Below are 19,747 nucleotides of genomic sequence, written 5' to 3'. Positions count from 1 at the left end.
TCACAATGAAAAAGGAAATACTACCATGGACACCACTGAAATACAGATGATAATCAGAAGCTGCTTTGAAAATTCATACTCCAATAAAATAGAAAATCTGAAAGTCATCAGATTTCTAGAGACGTATTAATTACCCAACTTGAATGGAGGGGACATAAAAATTTAAACAGATTAATTTCAAGCAGTGAAACTGAAGATGCCATCAGAAGCCTGCTAACAAAGAAAAGCCAAGGACCAGATGGATTCTCAGTCAAGTTCTACAAGACCATCAAAGAAAAACTTATACCAGCACTTATTAAATTATTCCATGATATTGAAAAGGAGGGAACCCTTCCAAACTCATTCTATTATCTTCCTGATACCAAAACCAGAAAAAGACAAAATATAGTTCACCATGAACAAGTGGGGTTCATTCCAAGGATGCAAGGTTGGCTTAACATACAGAAATCAATAAATGTAATTTACCACATCAATAGACTTAAAGAAAAGAATCACATGATTATCTCAATAGATGCAGAAAAAGCATTTGACAAAATTCAGCATCCACTCATGTTTGAAACACTAGAAAAACTAGCGATAGTAGGATCATACCTCAACATTATAAAAGCTATACACACTAAACCCAAGGCAAATCTAAATAGAGGAAAACCTCAAAGCATTCCCTCTAAAACGTGAAACAATAAACGGATGCCCTCATTTACCACTCCTATTCAACATAGTCCTCGAAACCCTAGCCAGAGCAATCAGACAAGAGAAAGAAATTAAAGGGATACAAATAGGAAAAGAAGAGCTAAACTATCCCTATTTGTCAACAACATGATTCATATTTAGAAGAGCCACAAAACTAATAGAAAATTACTAGAACTCATAAATGAATACAAAGTAGCATGGTTTAAAATCAACACTAATAAATCAATTGCATTTCTGTACACCAAAGATATATCAGCTGAATGAAAAATTAGGAAAACTATCAACTTTACAGTAGCCTCAAAAAATAAAATATTTTGGGAATCAACCTAACAAAAGAGGTGAAAGACTTCTATAATGAAAACTGCAGAACTAAAGAAAGAAATTGAAGAAAACCTCAAAAAAATGGAAAAGATCTCCATTGCTCCTGGATAGGCAGAATCAATATTATCAAAATGGCCATACTACCAAAAGTGCTGTAAGAATTAATGCAGTTCCTATAAAGATCTCAATGATATTTTTCACAGAAATAGAAAAAGCAAACATGAAATTCATTTGGAAAAATAAGAGGCCCTGAATAGCCAAAGCAATCCTTGGAATGTGATGCAGGAGGCATCACAATACCAGACCTTAAATTATACTACTGAGCTATAGTAGTATAAAAATAGCATGGTATTGACATCAAACCAATCATGAAGACCATTGGAACAAAAGACACAAGGATAAATCCACATAAATACAGTTATCTCATCCTAGACAAAGGCACCACAGACATACATTAGAGAAAAGCTAGCCTCTTCAACAAATGATGCTGGGAACACTGGAAATACATATGTAATAGAATGAAATTGAACCCCTATATCTCACCCTGCACAAAACTCAACTCTAAGTGGATCAAAGACCTAGGCATTAGACCAGAGACCCTGTACTTACTATTAGGCCCAACACTCTAACATGTTGGCTTCAGAATTTCTCAAAAAGACTCCTAAAGTGCAAGAAGTAAAATCAAGAATCAATAAATGGAATGGTATCAAACTGAAAAGCTTCTTCATATCACAGGAATCAATCAAGAATGTGTACAGAGATCCTACAGATTGAGAGAAAATCTTCACCACCAATACCTCAGATAAGGCATTAATTTCCAGGATATACAAAGAACTCAAAAAACTTAACATGAGAAAAATTAATAACCCAATCAATAAATGGGCAAAAGAACTGAACAGGTACTTCACAGGAGAAGAAATATGAGTGGTCAAATATATGAAAAAATATTCAACATCTCTAGCAATTAGAAAAATACAAATTAAAACTACACAGATTCCATCTTACTCCAGGTTAGAATGGCAGTTATAAACAATACAGATAAGAATAAATGTTGGTGAGGATGTGGGGGAGAAAGATACTTTCATACATTATTGGTGGGACTGCAAATTGGTGCAACCTCTATGGAAAACAGTATGGAGATTCCACAGAAACCTTGGAATGGAGCCACCATTTGACCCAGTTATCCTACTCCTCGGTCTATACCCCAAAGACTTAAAAACAGCATACTATAGTGATGCAGCCACATCCATGTTTATAGCAGCTCAACTCACAATAGCTATGCTATGGAAACAACCTAGGTATCCTTCAACAGATGAATGGTTAAAGAAAATGTGGTATATATACACAATGGAATATTACTCAGCCCCATAAAGAAAAATGCAATTATGGCATTTGCCAGTAAAAGGATGGAACCAGAGAATATCACACTAAGTGAAATAAGCCAATCCCCCCCCCCCAAAAAAAGGCCGAATAGTCTCTCTGATTTGTGGATGCTCTCCCAAAACAAGGAAGATTGGGAAGGAAATAATAGAAATAGATTGGACTATACATAGGGTAATGAAGGGAAGGGATTAGGGAGGGGAATAGGAAAGAGTAGAATTAATTAGTCGTAACTTTCCTAGCTTTGTATTTGTATATACACAATCAGGGTAACTCCACATCATGTATGACAACAAGATTGAGAACCTAACAGAATAAGTTTTACTTTATGTATATATGTTCTTCCAAAATATATATATATTTTTAAAAAGCCCCAGGTTGTTTTAGCTGTGCTTCTGACTACAAATTGAGGTTCCCACAACTCCCCTCTCAATCTTGATTTATTTGCTAGAGTGGCTTACCAAACTCAGGGTAACTTTTACTTGTATTTATCAGTTTATTATAAAGAATGTTACAAAAAATACAAATGGAAACATGTACAGGACAAGGTATGAGAGAAGAGCAGCTAAGCTTCCATACTCTCTCCCAGTGTGCCACTCTCTAGGAACCTCCCCATGTTCTGCCATTTGGAAGCTCTACAAATCCTGTCCCCTTGGGTTCTTATGGAGGCTTCATTACATAAGCATGATTAATTAATTTTTTGGTCATTGGTTGGTCAATTTAACCTTCAACCCCTGTCCCTTTCTGGAAGGTTGGGGTATAGAGCTAAAAGTCTTACTTATATCCTTGAATATTCCAAGGATTTTAGAACTTATGCCAGGACATAGGACAGAGACCAAGATACACATTTCTAATATCACCTGTGTATTTCCTAATAGGCTAATCCCCTGATGGTTTTGTATCCTTGGGAGAGGATACAAGTGTGACTTATGTGAATTTGAAACTAGCATTTGATCTCTTACATTTATTTTGACAAAACCCGTAAAACAAGAAATAACCCTTCTGTGTTTGATTATGCTCACAACCTGTCTCTAGATGAGTGTGTAGCATGTGAACTCAAGGATTAATTTCACTGTTCCCATTCCTTACAGGTGCCCCTGATCCCACAGCTGGGGCCAGCATTGATGATGAGAACTGTTGGCACTTAGATGAGGAACAGGTAAAAGAACAAGTGAAGCTCTTTCTCTCCCAGGGAGGTTACTATGGCTCTGGAAAGCAGCTCAACTCAATGTTTGCCAAGGTAAGACATGAAAAAGCTTAATTGTTTTAAACTTTTAAGTAAACTCAGCTCACCATACTTCTGTCTTCATGCATTAAACATATCTCACTTGACTTAGCTAGCTGCCTAAAACCTAGTGGGAGGGGTTAAGCAGAGCAGCCCTAAGAAGACTGTATCCAGGGAGTACGACTACCTTACCCTGGTGTCCTGTTTCTTCTCCATTCTAAATAAGCTAGTGTTGCTGGCGGCATTTAATGAGGAAACCATCTTCTCTTTTTGAACCTGAGGTTGCTAGATGAAGCTTCAAAGACTAGTTTCAACAGTGTCCATGGAAGTCAATGTTTTGAAACTGGGGACCCCTAAATCAGCTTTCTTTCTTTTTTCCCCCCTCATACCTTTAGTGAGATATGACCCACATACCATACAATTCATCCATTTAAAGTATACAATTCAATAGTTTTTGGTATATTCACAGATATATGCAGCCATCATCACAATTAGCATTTTCATCATCTCAGAAGAAAACTCATAGCCTATCCCACTCTCATCCTCCATATCCCTTTACTCTAGCCCTAATCTACTTTTAGTCTCTATAGGTTTCCCTGTTCTGGACTTTCATATGAATAGAATCATTTAGTACGTAGTGTTTTATGACTGGCTTCTTTCACTTAGCCTAGTTTTTTTTTTTTTTTCCCCTAGGTTTATCTGTGTTTTAGCATGAATCAGTACTTCATTCCTTTTTTTTATGGCCTAATGATAGTCCATGGTATGGACACTCCACTTTTTTTTTTTTATCTTTTTTTCCTGTAGATAAATGGATGTGGAAATTTAGATAGTTTTTACCTTTTGGCTATTATAAATAATGTTGCTATAAACATTGTTGTACAAGTACTTGTGGGCCATTTTCCAAGGTGGTTGCATCATTTTTACAATCTTACCAACAATATATGTGGTTCTGATTTCTCTATATTTTGGCCAACACATGTTTTCTGACTTTTTGACTCTAGCCAGCCTAGTTGATGTGACAAGGTATCTCGTTATGTACAACAAGCTTTCTTGGCACATGCAGAGACCTTGCTTACAGATCTTGCTTTTTTCTGGCTCTTTGGATATGTTGTACTCAATACATCAACATACCCTACTCTCCTTCCTTCTTTCCTATCTTTTTATTCTCTATACTCACTCTCTCTTGCCCTTCCTTATGTGTCAGGTTCGAGAGATGCTACGGATGAGAGATTCTAATGGAGCCAGGATGCTGACACTTATAACTGAGCAGTTTATGGCTGACCCACGACTCACTCTTTGGAGGCAGCAAGGAACAAGCATGACAGACAAATGCAGGCAGCTCTGGGATGAACTAGGTAAGTTGCCATCTCTCAGAGAAGTGCTATGTCCAACCACCTCACCCTCTGGTGACATTAGTGATCATTTGCTATCAGTTATTGCCTGGGTCTTGCTGAATCTAACTGGTGGAATATTGAAGTTCTACACCATAGTAACTCTGAACTTACTTTTTTTTTGTTTCTGTAGCATTGTGCTTTGCTATTGACATTAGCATTCTGTTCCATATTATACCCACAAAAAAGCCCTGGCTGAAATAAAACCTCTTCACTTAGTTTTTGTTGAATAGCACTAGCCTAGTTTTTCACATATTTGTCAGGCTCACCCTTGTTGCTTCTCTGAGTCTTCTCTTCTATATCACTCATGGCAAGAACTCATATACATAATATGACAGTTTCCAAGGCTTAGACTTCGACTTACTCTTCCTTCTCCGTACTCTCTTAAGAATTTTTTCTTTGTGGGGGATGCTACCAGAGATGGAACTCAGGGATACTCAAACACTGAGCCACATCCCCAGCCCTGTTTTGTATTTTATTTAGAGACAAGGTCTCACTGAGATGCTTAATGCCTCGCCATTGCCAAGGCTGACTTTGAACTTGTGATCCTCCTGCCTCAGCCTCCTGAATCTGCAAGAATTTTAGCCACTGTGCCTGGCAAGAATTTTTTTCTTTTTTAAATATCATGACTTCAGAGCTTACTTGCAGATCTCAAACTTACCTTCTTTCCATTCATCTAGTCCCATGTTAGAGGCTACCCATTTGCCATTTCCACTGAGAATTCCAAATTAACTTGGGCCTTCTATAAAAATAGGTTCCCATGCTAGCATTGACCCCAGTGTTCCTTACTCTACCAAATTTATTGTCAGGCACCCATATTTGTTTAATTCCCTACGTCCAGATTCCAACTTCATTTGATTTCATGACCTTCAAGTGCTTTTAGTGTCCATTCTAATTTTTTCTTCCCTATCACCCCTAGTCTGATAGAAGACCTAAGAACTTTTAGATTACATTGGAACTTTGGCCTTCTGAATGGCCTCTCTATTCTAATTTCTCCCCAATCAAGGCAGTTCTCTTTGGTCATTATTTCTCTTTTTCATTCCCCTGCTTCAAGACAAATTTTGCAATGCTAATACTTAGCTCCTCTACCTATTGACAGAATCTTCTATACCCTGAACTCATCATTCAACCCTTGCCGCATTTGGGGTTATATTGAGAAAATTCTCTTATGGTATATTCTAAAGTTCTAATACAGCTCCTCCATATGTACCCTAACCCAGAAAACAAACTTCCCACTCATACAAAATACCACAAGAAATGATGGCAGCCTACTTGGGATTTCAGTGAGTTCTAGAATGAAGCCTGTGTTTGATAGTATAGCTCTGAAGATGTCGAGGTTATGGCTTAATGACTTTGGTACCATCCTTGGTTATTTGGGGGCTGGTAAGCCTGGGTTTTTTGTTTGGGTAGTGAGGCTTTTCTATACAACCTAGAGTAATAATGGCTTTGCTGTTCTTATTAATTGAAAATAGGGGAGGAAAAAATTAGGGGAATCATGAACTGAAATCAATTTCCATGCATGTATGAGTTTTTCAGGATGAGCAAAACTACTCTTATAACTATAAAGCTCTAATAAAATAATAATAAATAGGTACATTATTGGTATGTGCTAGTCTTTGTGTTGAAGATTATACTCTCATTATTTCATTTAATTCTCATAATAATTTTATGAAGTACTTGTACACTTATTGCAAGGAAACAAAAACAAATCTGGTTACTGCTGCATACAGAATAAAATAAGGAATTATAGATAAAGTCTCTCTGCTATGATGTAGTGACACTTTGTGGAGTGTAAGAATGTTACACTATGAACTGGGTTGTGGCTCAGTGGTAGAGCACTTCCCTCACATGTGAAGCACTGGGTTCAATTCTCAGCACTGCATATAAATAAATGAATAAAGTAAAGGTCCATCAACAACTAAAGAAACATTAAAAAAATATTACACTATTAGTCTATAGCTACTGTTCAACCAGTTGTTTTCCAGAGGCTGACTTTGAACTTGTGATCCTCCTGCCTCCTGCCTCATGACACAAAGCATGGAAACTTAGAAACTGCTTCTAAACTATTCCCTTGAAAGGGATTGTAGATATAGACTTCCTTCCAGGGTAAGATATTTCTGTATGAGAAAACTTAGCTCAGAAAAATTCAGTATTTTCTTTAGGGTCTGACACACTATTAAGTGGTGGTTCTCACACTGGACTCCTGCTCTGTCTGATTCTAAGTCAAGCATTCCTCAGTTCTATCTTAGGTCCTTTCCTCAATCCCACAAAAGTGTATGTTGCTTGAGAATTTGAAATTATCCTTCTTCAGAGAGTCAGTTTCATCTGAGGCCTAAGTGTCTTAGAGTAACTTCTGTGCCAATCATGGGATTGTGATTTGTATTTGGACTTGGCCTTTGGGACAAAAAGTAACTGTGTGGGGCTGGGGATGTGGCTCAAGCGGTAGCGCGCTCGCCTGGCATGCATGCGGCCAGGGTTCAATCCTCAGCACCACATACAAGCAAAGATGTTGTGTCCGCCGATAACTAAAAAAAAATAAATATTAAAATTCTCTCTCTCTCTCTCTCTCTCTCTCTCTCTCTCTCTCTCTCTCTCTCTCTCTCTCTCTCTCTTTAAAAAAAAGTAGCTGTGAGGAAGTAAACAGAGCTGTTTCACAGGGTTTTTAAAGTTTTGTAATATACTTGTGTTCATTATGAATAATTCTCATTTCTGACATTTTCATATCTAAGAAAATGTTTATAAGACATGTTTACCTTTGGAGGGTCTAGGCAGGGGTGGTAGGAACTACCAATTATAATAAAATAAAATAAGCTCACTGCTTTTAGTTCCTGAGATAGACAAAATAAGAGCAATCAGACATGATGACTCCTCACCTTCCCACTTACAAATGTATTTACCCAGCCACATCTGTACCCGTATGCTTGGCCTTCTCTTCTTTTAAAATCTAGTGAATATGTTCCCATGAAAGACCAATCCTTATTTATTTGCTCTGGATTCTTCCTATCTCCTTTTCTCAAGAACTTTGCTCCTGCAGTTTTCTCCTTTCTCTGACATTACTAATTTCTCTTACTGTGTGTGTATGGGGCGGGGGCTGTCTGTCTCTCAGATCATTCCTATCAATGTGCAGTTATGCTCTGATACTTTGAATCTCAAATTTAATAAACAGTTTGTTTGATGTTCCAACCACCCCCCCCTTCAACTACCACCCCATTTCTCATCTTCCCTTCAAAGTAATACTTCTAAAAATAGTGGTCACTCTTTCCATTTCCTTACCTCTATTCTCCCTTGAGCATACTCCGTTTGGGTTTCCATTGTTCATTGCTGCCACTCTACTAAAGTAACTCTTGTCAGAATCACCAGTGATTTCCATATTGCTAGACACAATATGAAGACATCTTATCAGTTGTCATCTTATTTGACTTCTTAGCAGTTTTCAATAAAATTAACCATACTCTTCTTGAAACTTATTCTTCTGTTGGTTTCTATAACTGTACATACCCTTGGTTTTCTTCCTATATTTCTGACTACTTTTTCTCAGTCCTATATGCATCCTCCTCTACCTTCCCTCAGTACTTCTAAATACTGAGTATCACACATATACAGCACAATTTTTCATATCTTCAGTTGTATATAAAGAATGTTGGCACCAATTCATGTCTTCATGCATGTCCTTTGGATAATGATGTCCATCACACTCCACCATCCTTGCTAACCCCCTGCCCCCTCTCTTTCCCTCCCTCTTCTCTACCCTATCTAGAGTTCCTCTATTCCTAACTATGAATCACCTGCCTTATATCAAAGAAAACATTTGGCATTTGTTTTGGGGGGGATTGGCTAACTTCATTTAGCATTATCTTCTCCAACGCCATCCATTTACCTACAAATGCCATGATTTTATTCTCTTTTATTGCTGAGTAAAATTCCATTGTGGATATATGCCACATTTTTAAAATCCATTCATCCACTGAAAGGCATGTAGGTTGGCTCCACAGTTTAGCTATTGTGAATTGTGCTGTTATAAAGATTGATGTGGCTGTGTCTCTGTAGTATGCTGATTTTAAGTCCTTTGGGTATAGACCGAGGAGAGGGATAGCTGGGTCAAATGGTGGTTCCATTCCCAGATTTCCAAGGAATCTCCATACTGCTTTCCATATTGGCTGCACCAATTTGCAGTCCCACCAGCAATGTATGAGTGTACCTTTTTCCCCACATCCTTGCCAACACTTATTGTTGTTTGTCTTCATAACAGCTGCCATTCTGACTGGAGTGAGATGATATCTTAGAGTAGTTTTGATTTGCATTTCTCTAATTGCTAGAGATGATGAACATTTTTTCATATATTTGTTGATTGTATATCCTCTTCTGAGAAATGTCTGTTCAGGTCCTTGGCCCATTTATTGACTGGGTTATTTGTGGTTTTGGTGCTTAGCTTTTTGAGTTCTTTATTTAGAGATAGTGCTCTATCTGATGTGTGAGGGGTAAAAATTTGCTCCCAGGATGTAGGCTTTCTATTGACCTCACAGATTGTTTCTTTGTGCTGTATATGTATAATAAGAATTTTAATGCATTCCACTGTCACTTATTTAAAAAAAATCAATCAATCAATCAATACTGAGTATCCCACAGCACCCACCTCCCTGTATGTGTTTGCTACGTGGATGATTACATTCATTTCCATGGTTTTAAATGCATCCAGATGAAGGCAAGTAACAAATTTCTGTATGTAAGGGTTGGGAGTGTAGTTCAGTGGTAGAATACTTGCCTAGCATGCACAAGACCCTGGGTTCTAACCCCAGGACTCCAAAAGAACAAAAACAAATTTATATCTCTAGCTTTGACCCTTTCCCTTGAGCTTCAGACTGTGTCCAGCTGCCTGTAACTTCTAAGAATTCTAAGAAACATCTTAAACTCAATATAGCCATTACAGAACTCTTAATTCCACACCAAACCCTGATTTTTCCCTTGCTGTCCCCATTCAGTACACAGTATCAGATGTGATTTTTTTTTTTATTTTTTGGTACCAGGGATTGAACCCAGAGGCCCTTAACCATTGAACCACATCCCCAGCCCTCCCCCCATTTTAAGACAGGATCTTGCTAAATTGCTGAGGCTGGGCTTAAATTTGTAATCCTCCTGTCTCAGCCTTCCAGGTTGTTGGGATTACAGGTGTGTGCCACAATGTTCAGCTGTATCTAGTTACTCACAAAGAAAATGTACGCAAAATTCTTGTTCCCCCATTTTCTACCTTCTATATCCAAACCAAGACTATTTTATCCTTAAGAGTTTGAAGAGGGCTGGGGATGTGGCTCAAGCGGTAGCGCGCTCGCCTGGCATGTGTGCGGCCCGGGTTCGATCCTCAGCACCACATACCAACAAAGATGTTGTGTCCGCCGAGAACTAAAAAATAAACATTAAAAATCCTCTCTCTCTCTCTCTCTCTCCTCTCTCACTCTCTCTTTAAAAAAAAAAAAAAAAAAGAGTTTGAAGAGCAAATGAAATAATCTATATAAAATGCTTAAAATAATACCTAGATGATAAAAAGAAAGAGATGATTGCTATTCTTATTATATGTTATATAATAATTATGTACATTTTAAACTTCCATAATAGCTACCTTTGTTTAGAATTTTTGACACTGTTTTAAGTTGCAGGAAAACACACATGCTTTTGGATACTGATAACACAGTATTATGAATGCTATTATATATAGGCAACTGTAAGATTTATCTTGCTTTGGACCTTAAGAGATGTGACAGTTTCTGAAACAAATTATTTTAAGAACCTAATTAATAAGAGAGAAAACTCATTTTAAATTTATAGGCGAAAGTACTTAAACTTACTTTCTAGGGCTCCTCTTCTTAATATTGGAATGATGAAATAGGAATTCCTATGTGACTATAGCATTAGTACTGTTTCTTTACCTCTTAAAGCCTCTCTCACCTTACTCAATCTGTCTTCCATTCCTATTATCTTAATGATTTTACCATTTTTAGATCACAAGTCTTTCAAGTAGCCAAATATAGTGGCTTCATTTTGGTCTTTATTTCTATGTATGAAGATTAAATGTGAAAATCTTTTTCTTTGCTATAGATGAAAAGCATTTCTTCAACTATAAAATAAATACTACTATTATAATTACCTTATGAGCCATTATTATAATTATTACATAATATTCTTTCTTCTTTATAGCACATTTTTAAAATGGAGTTGAACCAATAAAATGAACTTTCATTTTCAGTTAGCTATCTCAAATTGAGGTTAAGATGACCTTTTAAAACGTTCCTGTTTGATTTTGAGGACCTTTGAAATACTGTTTGAATGTACCTCCATCCATGGAGGATGTAATTCCATCACAAAATATATTTAATTAAGAAGCACTTCATCCATGGTTATTGCTGACTGGAGATTGAGAAGTTATCTGGCATAGCCACATACCCAACCTTGGAAAAAAATAAACAGCTTTTCTTTAAAAGAGGGTGATGTGGTCAAAGAAATAGTATCCCTGGTTATATGAAATATGTGATACTGTGCCCAGTAACAGAAAATTGAAGAAAGTAATGGTTTTAAGGCATCACAAGTTTATCAGCAGTTTCAGAATCTAAGTCTGAAAATAAATCATTTTCCTTGAAAAAAGGAAATACTAAGATTCTACTCTATACCAGGTAATATACTAGACTCTTGATAAATGTTATCCTATTTAATTGTCATACTATCCCTACAAAGTAGATATTTTTATGTTATTGGCTTTATAATTGAGGCTTTTACAACTGATTGAAGGTCACAAAGTCCAACTAGCCAATAAGTGAGACTTTTTCTGAGCACTTTCCTTCCACCCCTTGTCCTTGTACTAAATTCCTTTCTTCTGTGGTGCTGTTATACCCTGAAAATATCTTTATATCAACACATTATGTCTGAATGGTTTTGTATTTATTTATCCGTCTCTCCCATTAGACAGTTCCTCAAGGGTATGAACAGTGTCTTCTTCACTAGTACAGTAAATAGAAGGCTTTAAAAAAATATTTGTAAGACTGCAGATTTGAGTTAAGTGTTCGAACCTAAATCTGTCTTGTCATCAGAGGCACACAGGTGCAGATATCCAGATAGTTATTGTGCTTTAAAGTAACTTTGAGATGGAAAAATAAGACAGGTTTGAAAATCCTTGCAAGTTTTTTTTTTTTTTTAAATTGAGAAAAGCCGTTGCTTGGTTGTTTTGTTTATTTTTGTTATTTGGGATCTTTTTGGTATTCCGCAACTGTACCATAATTAGTCGTCAGTGTATTTAAGATAATCAAGGCAGTGAGTGGTGAAAAGGCTAGTATTTTGTCATTCTGTTAAGCACATGCTGATAAATGTTATCCCATTTAATTGTCATATTTTTATGTTATTGGCTTTACATTACTAATCTCTCCAGCCACCGTGGCTTTGGAAACTGAAATGAAACCTAAATGAAACTGAAACATTAAAGCTTACACATATATCAAAGGAGAGTTATCATGAATGTGGATTGCTGTATTTTTTAGGGGCTTTATGGGTGTGCATAATTTTAAATCCACACTGCAAACTGGAGGAGAAGTCCTGTTGGCTGCAGCAGCTGCAGAAGTGGAGCGACCTGGATGTCTGTCCCCTGGAGGATGGGAACTATGGGCATGAACTTCCCAACATCACCAATGCACTTCCCCAGAATGTCAATCACAGCCCAGGTAAGTCAAGTATCCTTTTAGGTTCTTTGTCTCTAGAACTTCAAAAGGTAAGAGGGTAAAGCCCTAGAACAATGGTAGCTGGACAGCCTCTTGGTTGTCCAAATTACCATTCTAAATATGAAAAGTCTGTCTTTTTATTCATTCTAAGTCTTAAATAAGGATAAGCCTTTGTTTTTGACATTGGGTATGTTGTCCTTTTCCACATCTAGAGTATCCTTACAGTACCCAGCAAAAGGTCCTAGAGCCCTCTTCATGATTCCTCAGTACCCTTCAGGATCTTTGTGTCTAATGGATCTTGGCCTCCGTTTGGTGTTGACTTTAGCCCAGAAGACCTTTTGAAAAGTGGAAAAAATGGCCCTTTCTTATTCTGTTTCTTGTTCTCTGTTTCCCTCAAGTTTTTATATAGCACATATTTGGAGTTGGGGGTCATCTTCCAAGTATTGCCAGGATTCCTGCCCCATTTTAAGACAAATTCAGGGTAGTGATACTATACCATCTATCTTTTGAGTCCACTGTCCTAAAGACTTTGCTTGGTATCAGTAGTCATGTCAGGGTTATTTCACCTAACTCAAGCTATTTGATATTGACAACTGATTGCCTTTTTTTTTTTAACTCATTGAGAATCTTTATTGATAAGAGATTTCATTAGATACTGATTTTATAATTTGTTCCTTTTAAGTAATAATTCTGTTGGCATTTTAATCTAAAATTATTATTTTGCTTGATCCTTCTGTTATGCCATATTTAATTTAGTATCTAAAATAACTAAAGTAATGAGTGGTGAAAAGGCTACAGTCTTGTCACTTCTTTCAACCTACTATAGTACCTAGTACTCATCTACGTGCAACACAGGAAGCCACCATTTTAATATTGACCTTGGATAGAACAGAGAGGGTCAAATGCATACAAACACATGCCTCCAGTCTGGCAGTTTCTTCCTTGTCATAATATATTGGTTCTTCATTGTTATTGGTTCTCCTTTGAGAATGTCACTTCCTCTGCTTTCTTCCCAAGTTGTGACTGGTATCTGCTCTCATATCCCATTACCAGTGGAACTGGAGAAGTAATAGAAAGCATCCTATAAACTTTTTTTTTTTTTTGCCATTTCTACATCATTATTCAGCCATCCCGTCTTCCTAAAATACCTCGTACTTTTAAAATTTTATGCCATCAAACCAGACTATCTTCTACTCCCACCCTCTTGTTTTAGCCATCTGTAGACTTCTGCATCAATACCCTCATTCCTTGAAGATTTTTTAACTACTGACTTACTAATACTACTTTCTGTCACTCCTCTTGTCATAATTCTCTGTGATTTCAGTAGCTGTAAAAATGATCCTTCCAGCATTGTGGTCTCCAGTTCTTTGACTCCCTCTTTTTCAGTTACTCTAATCTTCCACCATAATTTAACCATCCAATCCCAAAGTTGTGCCCTAAACTTTGTCATTACCAATAACTATATCCTCTTCATCATCTCAATTTTAAACATCTCCAATTATTATCACCAGACTTTCTTGCTTATTTTCTTTAATATTCCAATTTTCAGTAATTAATTGGCCCACTAGAAATTTTGATCTTACCATACTTTCACTGGCTTGATAGCCTCATTGTCCTTCTTACCCAGGTAGATTCCTTGGTACATAACTCTCTAGTGTACACAGTGAGCTCCCCGTTTCCCTTTATTACACTCATGTAGCAAAACTCTAAACTTTGTGCATTCCAATTCCCTTATTTCTTGGTACTCACACCTATACAACTGAACATGGCTAGAGAGAAACAATCATAACTGGTCTTATTTTAAATTTATGACCACAAATTTCAAGTGGGTCCTTAATGTTTTCTGCACATCTATTACATTTTCCTAGCCTGTACTGTTTTACTCTTCTAAACTACTCTATCATATCATCTTTTCCCTAAAACTCTATATACTTTCTCCTTCCTCTTCCTTGCTTTCAGCTGAGTTTTGCTTCCTGATCACTGACATTAGATAAGGAAGCAGAAATAAATTTCCCATTACCACCTCTGTGGTGTTGGTTCAAAAGAATTGCTATTCTACTGGGTGTGGTGACACACACCTATAATCCCAGTTGCTTGGGAGGCTGAGGCATGAGGATCACAAATTAAAAGCCAGCCTCAGTAAAAGCAAGACTCTAAGCAACTCAGTGAGACCCTGTCTCTAAATAAAATACAAAATAGGGCTGGGGATGTGGCTCAGTGGTTGAGTGCCCCTGAGTTCAATCCCTAGGACTGAAAAAAAAAAAAAAAAGAATTACAGTCCTAATTAATCAAAGAATCACTGTCTTTGTCTATCTACTCTACCTCTTGCCTTGTTGTTCTTTGTACTTCTATCCAAGTCCAAACCTTCCACTTATTCTCAAGGTCCTATTCTTTTTCTTTTATCCAAAATAATGCTGAAGGAATTATCTCCCATCTCTCCTGCATCACAAATTTTTCCCTTCCTCTGGACCATTCCTATAAGTATGTAAGCACATTATTATATGTCCCATTCTTTTTAAAATATTTTTTTAGTTGTAGATGAACACAATGCCTTTATTTTACTTGTTTTTATTTTTACTTGTTACTGGGGACCCAACCCAGTGCCTCACGCATGCTAGGCAAGCACTCTACCATTGAGTCACAACCCCCGCCCCATATGTCCCATTCTTAAACAAAACAAAACAGAAAACACTCTTGCTTCTCCACATGCCTCTCTTGTTACCAGCCTATTTTTCTGAGGTGGTTAGAATTAAGAAAAAATGTTCGAAAGAACAGTGTATACTTATTATCTTCTTTTCCTCTCCTCTGATTCTTTTTTTAAATTCATTTTTAAAAAATGACAGCAGAATGCGTTACAATTCTTATTACACATATATACCACAATTTTTCATATCTCTATTTATATATAAAGTATGTTGACACCAATTCGTGTCTTCATACATATACTTTGGATAATGGTGTCTATCACATTCCACTATCCTTGCTAACCCCTTGCCCCCTCACTTTCCCTCCCACCTCTCTGCCCTATCTAGAATTCTTCTATTCCTCCCATGCTCCCCCTCCCTACCCCACTATGAATCAGCCTCCTTATATCAGAGAAAACATTCGGCATTTGTGTCAAATGGTGGTTCCATTCCCAGATTTCCAAGGAATCTCCATACTGCTTTTTATATTGGCTGCACCAGGTTTTCATTCCCACCACCACTGAAAGAACTCTTATACTAGTCACTAAAGCTTTGCTTGATATCTTTGCTTTTGTAAAGGTTTTTCTGATAGAGAGCTAAACCTAGTGATTGTCAATCATAATCTTTTTTTTAAGGCATCATCAGATTTATTGTTAGAACTTCTAAATTAGTTGAGGTAATTGTATGAATCTTTGCTCCTTGCAAAGACAGTCAAATTAACCTAAATATTAAATTTGAGGTGTTTACATATGGTGGTAAAATGCCTCTTCATATGTATCAAGAAATTATGAAACCCACAGTTTCTGAAACTTATAGTCTTAATTGCCCTAAACATTGTTCATACATTTTTCTTTTTTTTTTAAGTCAGTCATAATCTTAAATGACCTTTTAGCAGTGTTGACACACTGACCATTCTCTCCATGGAATATCTTTGTCATTTCATTTATAAGACATCAATCTCTCTTGGTTTCCCTTACTTCATTGGCCCTTTCTTCTAAATCTGAAGTGTCTCTTCCCCTCCTTCCAAACCTAAAAATGCTGTAATGCTCAGGGCTTAGACATCATATCACTTACCTTTCTATATTAAATTGGTGATTGCATTGTTTTAATAATCATCTGTATGCTAACAATTCCCAAATGGATATCTTCCATCCTGCTCAATTCTATTGTTGTATATTTAACTGCTTTTTTTATATATCTGCTTATATATTAATAGGCATCTCAGTGGGTTTCTTTCTTTTAAGCCCTACCCAAATCTGCTTCTCCTGCATTCTTCTTTGTCTCCTATCTGGCATCTTTATCTGAAAAATCTTTGTGTCGTTCTTGATTCTTCTCTTTGTCCTTCTCCTCAAATCTAATCTGTGAGCAAATCTCATTGCATTTGCCTTCAAAGTATATTCATTATTCAGCTGCTCACCATTTCTATTGTTGGTTACTCTGAGCCAGTACCATCATTTTCATAAATTATTGTAGCAGCTGCCCATATAGCTTGCTCATTCCATCCCTCGCTGTTCTCAAACATTCCAAATATATTCACATATCAGGACTTAGTATTTTCTGGGTCTTCTACCTGGAATGTTCTTCCCTAAATATCACTAAAGCTTGCCCCTTGTTCCTGCAGATCTTTACTCAAATGTTTTCCTTTTTTTTTTTTTTTTTAATGGGGTCTTTCTATGTTCCTGGACCCAAATGATCCTCTTCCCTTAGCCTTTCAAGTGGCTGGGACTGTAGGCACAGACCACTGTACCTGGCTGTTCAAATGTTATCTTATATTCTATATAAAACAATAACTCTACTTACTATCAATTAGCCTTTCTCCCTAACTGTACTTTAGTTTTTTCCATAGTACTTGTAACCAGATAATATAGCTGAAATACTGTATATTTAACTATCTCTCCTCATTTGGATGTAAAGTTCTGTAAATATAAGGACTTTTTATATCCTGAGCACCTAGAACAGTACTGCTATGTATTAGGCAAGCAATATATTCTAATTTAATGAATTATAAAACATACTGAGAGCCCAGTCCCCCTGGAAAATTCTCAGTTCAGCAGGAGGGAGACTTAGACTATAGCCAGCAGAAGAATTAGTGTGCTTCCACTGAGGGACTGAACAAGAAGCAATTTCAATAAGTACTTTCAGAGCTACTCTGATGATAATATCCTTTAATTATCTGAGCCTATACCCTGTGGGATATGTTAAATTCTAAAGAGATGAGCAGATTCCAAGGCCTTTTCCTATATGGTTGAATATGTTAGTTTCTTTCATGTTCAATCTGAATCTTCTGACTTTCCTGGACAGTTTTTTTGTATGTAATCAATAGATATACACCTACTTGAGTATGTCTGGAAATATTTGTATAGTTCAGGTCTTGGTCCCAAATAGTTTTAACTGCTCTTAATCTTGCAAAAATTATCTAAATTATCCCTTTTTAAAATTTTTTCTTAAATGTCATTTCCCCTAGTCCCCCAAGTCATAGTTTATGACAACGGATCTTCCATTTGATTTAGCTGCATACCACCCATAAGAATTGAGTTTATCTATAGTATTCATTTCCCTGTTACACTTTTTCTGAAAAGAGATGACATGGTGAGAGTCCAATAAGAAAACAAATTATTCTTTCACCAGCATCAGCTTTTCTTAAAGCTATCAGTGAATTTTTTTAAAGTATCAGATTATACAGGGCTTTAACTCTTTCAGCTTTTAATATGAATTCCATGGAAGCCCTTAGTCTGCTAACAATCATGCTGCAAATGAAACAAATTGTGGATTAGTCAGGGAAATTACCTGACTGCTTCTCTCTACCATTGACCTCCATAAAAACAGTTTGTATCCTCATGATTGAGCAACTGAAAACCACTGCCTCTCCTAGTTTTCATGAACCTCTGAGTCCCAGTAGATATTGGTCTTCTGTAAAAGGAGGAAGGCAGCCATAGATTTTTGTAAAAAGGTTCTTCTGATAGAGGGCACAGATATACTAATGATTATCCAGGAAGGAAGCAGCACAACAAATATCCAGATTGTGGAGTGGTTGTTCTCATTGCTCGTATACTATTCTTTTGCCCAACCTCTCACCCTGATGAAGACCCAGGAATTAGAACTTCCGATTATCTAACATTATCTATCTAAAAATGCTGCTGCATTTTTTTTTCTTTCCCTAGACTCCTTATCCAGACCAAGACGAACAGTATTCACTAGAGCCATCGAGGGCCGTGAGTTACATTGGCAGGACAGCCACCTACAGAGAATAATCAGCAGTGATATATATACAGCTCCTGCCTGCCAGCGAGAAAGTGAGCGACTACTCTTTAATTCCCATGGCCAGCCACTGTGGCTTGGTAAGTCTAGCCCTCATCTACTCCAAGATTTTCAGAGCCCAACCTCACTTCATATGAGACCCAAAGGAGCCATCTGTGTAAGTACCAGCAAAACCAACTACAATTTGGATAGTCTTTATATAGCTCTTTTGAGGCCTTTTGAGATTCAGGATATTTATTTGAAGCTATTTGCATATGTGCTTAATTGAGGTACAGTAATTTCAAATAGGATTTGTATCCTATCCCCTAAACTTTGGGAGGATAAAGGAGTTAATACGTCTCAAAGAGTATAACATAGCCATTAGATATCAGTTTACAGGCTCTCTCAGTCATTGGTTATTGAGCAACATTATATTCTACTCTGAAATTATATATTTTGCTTAAAAAAACACCATTTCCTGGGCATGATGGTACACCAGCGGCTCAGGAGGCTGAGGCAGGAGAACTGTGAGTTCAAAACAAGCCTCAGCAACTTAGCAAGATCCTGTCTCAAAATAAAATATAAAAAGGGGATGTGTCTCAGTGGTTAACCACTCCTGGGTTCAATCCCTAGTTTAAAAAAAAAAAAAAAAAAAACAAGGACTGGGGTCGTAGTTCAGTGGTACACCGCTTACCTAGCATATGTAAGGCACTGGGTTTGATTCTCAGTACCACATAGAAATAACTAAATAAATAAAATAGAGGTCTATTGACAACTAAAATCAAAAACAAAAAATAAACACCAAGTTTGAAACTTAAATTACCCTGTTCTGGCAACTAGGACATAGTCTTCATTTGTCATCAAGCTGTCTTCCTTTCTTCTTTTCCAACTTCCTACCTTCCCTCATAACAGGATAAAACTGTTCCGTCTTAAGTTTAAACCTTCCTCTGAGAGAGTATTCTTTTTTTCATATTTATTTTTCAGTTTTAGGTGGACACAATATCATTTTTTTTTTTAACATTTATTTTTTTAGTTTTCGGCAGACACAACATCTTTCTTTGTATGTGGTGCTGAGGATCGAACCCGGGCCTCACGCATGCCAGGCGAGCGCGCTACCACTTG

The 19,747-nt window shown here is 36.9% G+C and overlaps 1 protein-coding gene across 3 annotated transcripts in view; it reads left to right on the top strand.

The window, feature by feature from the left end:
• Zswim5 (zinc finger SWIM-type containing 5) overlaps positions 1-19,747 on the top strand; it is a 179,384-nt gene that overhangs the window by 125,595 nt on the left and 34,042 nt on the right. For 2 of the 3 annotated variants that reach the window (XM_013363190.4, XM_078026155.1), the window contains exons 3-6: positions 3,483-3,631; positions 4,821-4,971; positions 12,528-12,707; positions 18,550-18,726. In XM_013363190.4, the coding sequence (XP_013218644.2) occupies positions 3,483-3,631; positions 4,821-4,971; positions 12,528-12,707; positions 18,550-18,726 (657 nt within the window). The remainder of the gene's footprint in view (positions 1-3,482; positions 3,632-4,820; positions 4,972-12,527; positions 12,708-18,549; positions 18,727-19,747) is intronic. The other variant, XM_078026154.1, reaches the window with a different exon arrangement.

The sequence above is a fragment of the Ictidomys tridecemlineatus genome, chromosome 11 (genome assembly GCF_052094955.1).
Source record: "Ictidomys tridecemlineatus isolate mIctTri1 chromosome 11, mIctTri1.hap1, whole genome shotgun sequence".
Lineage (NCBI taxonomy): Eukaryota > Metazoa > Chordata > Mammalia > Rodentia > Sciuridae > Ictidomys > Ictidomys tridecemlineatus.
Note: the sequence above shows the minus strand (reverse complement) of the source record. Positions and strands in the feature narration are given on the sequence as shown.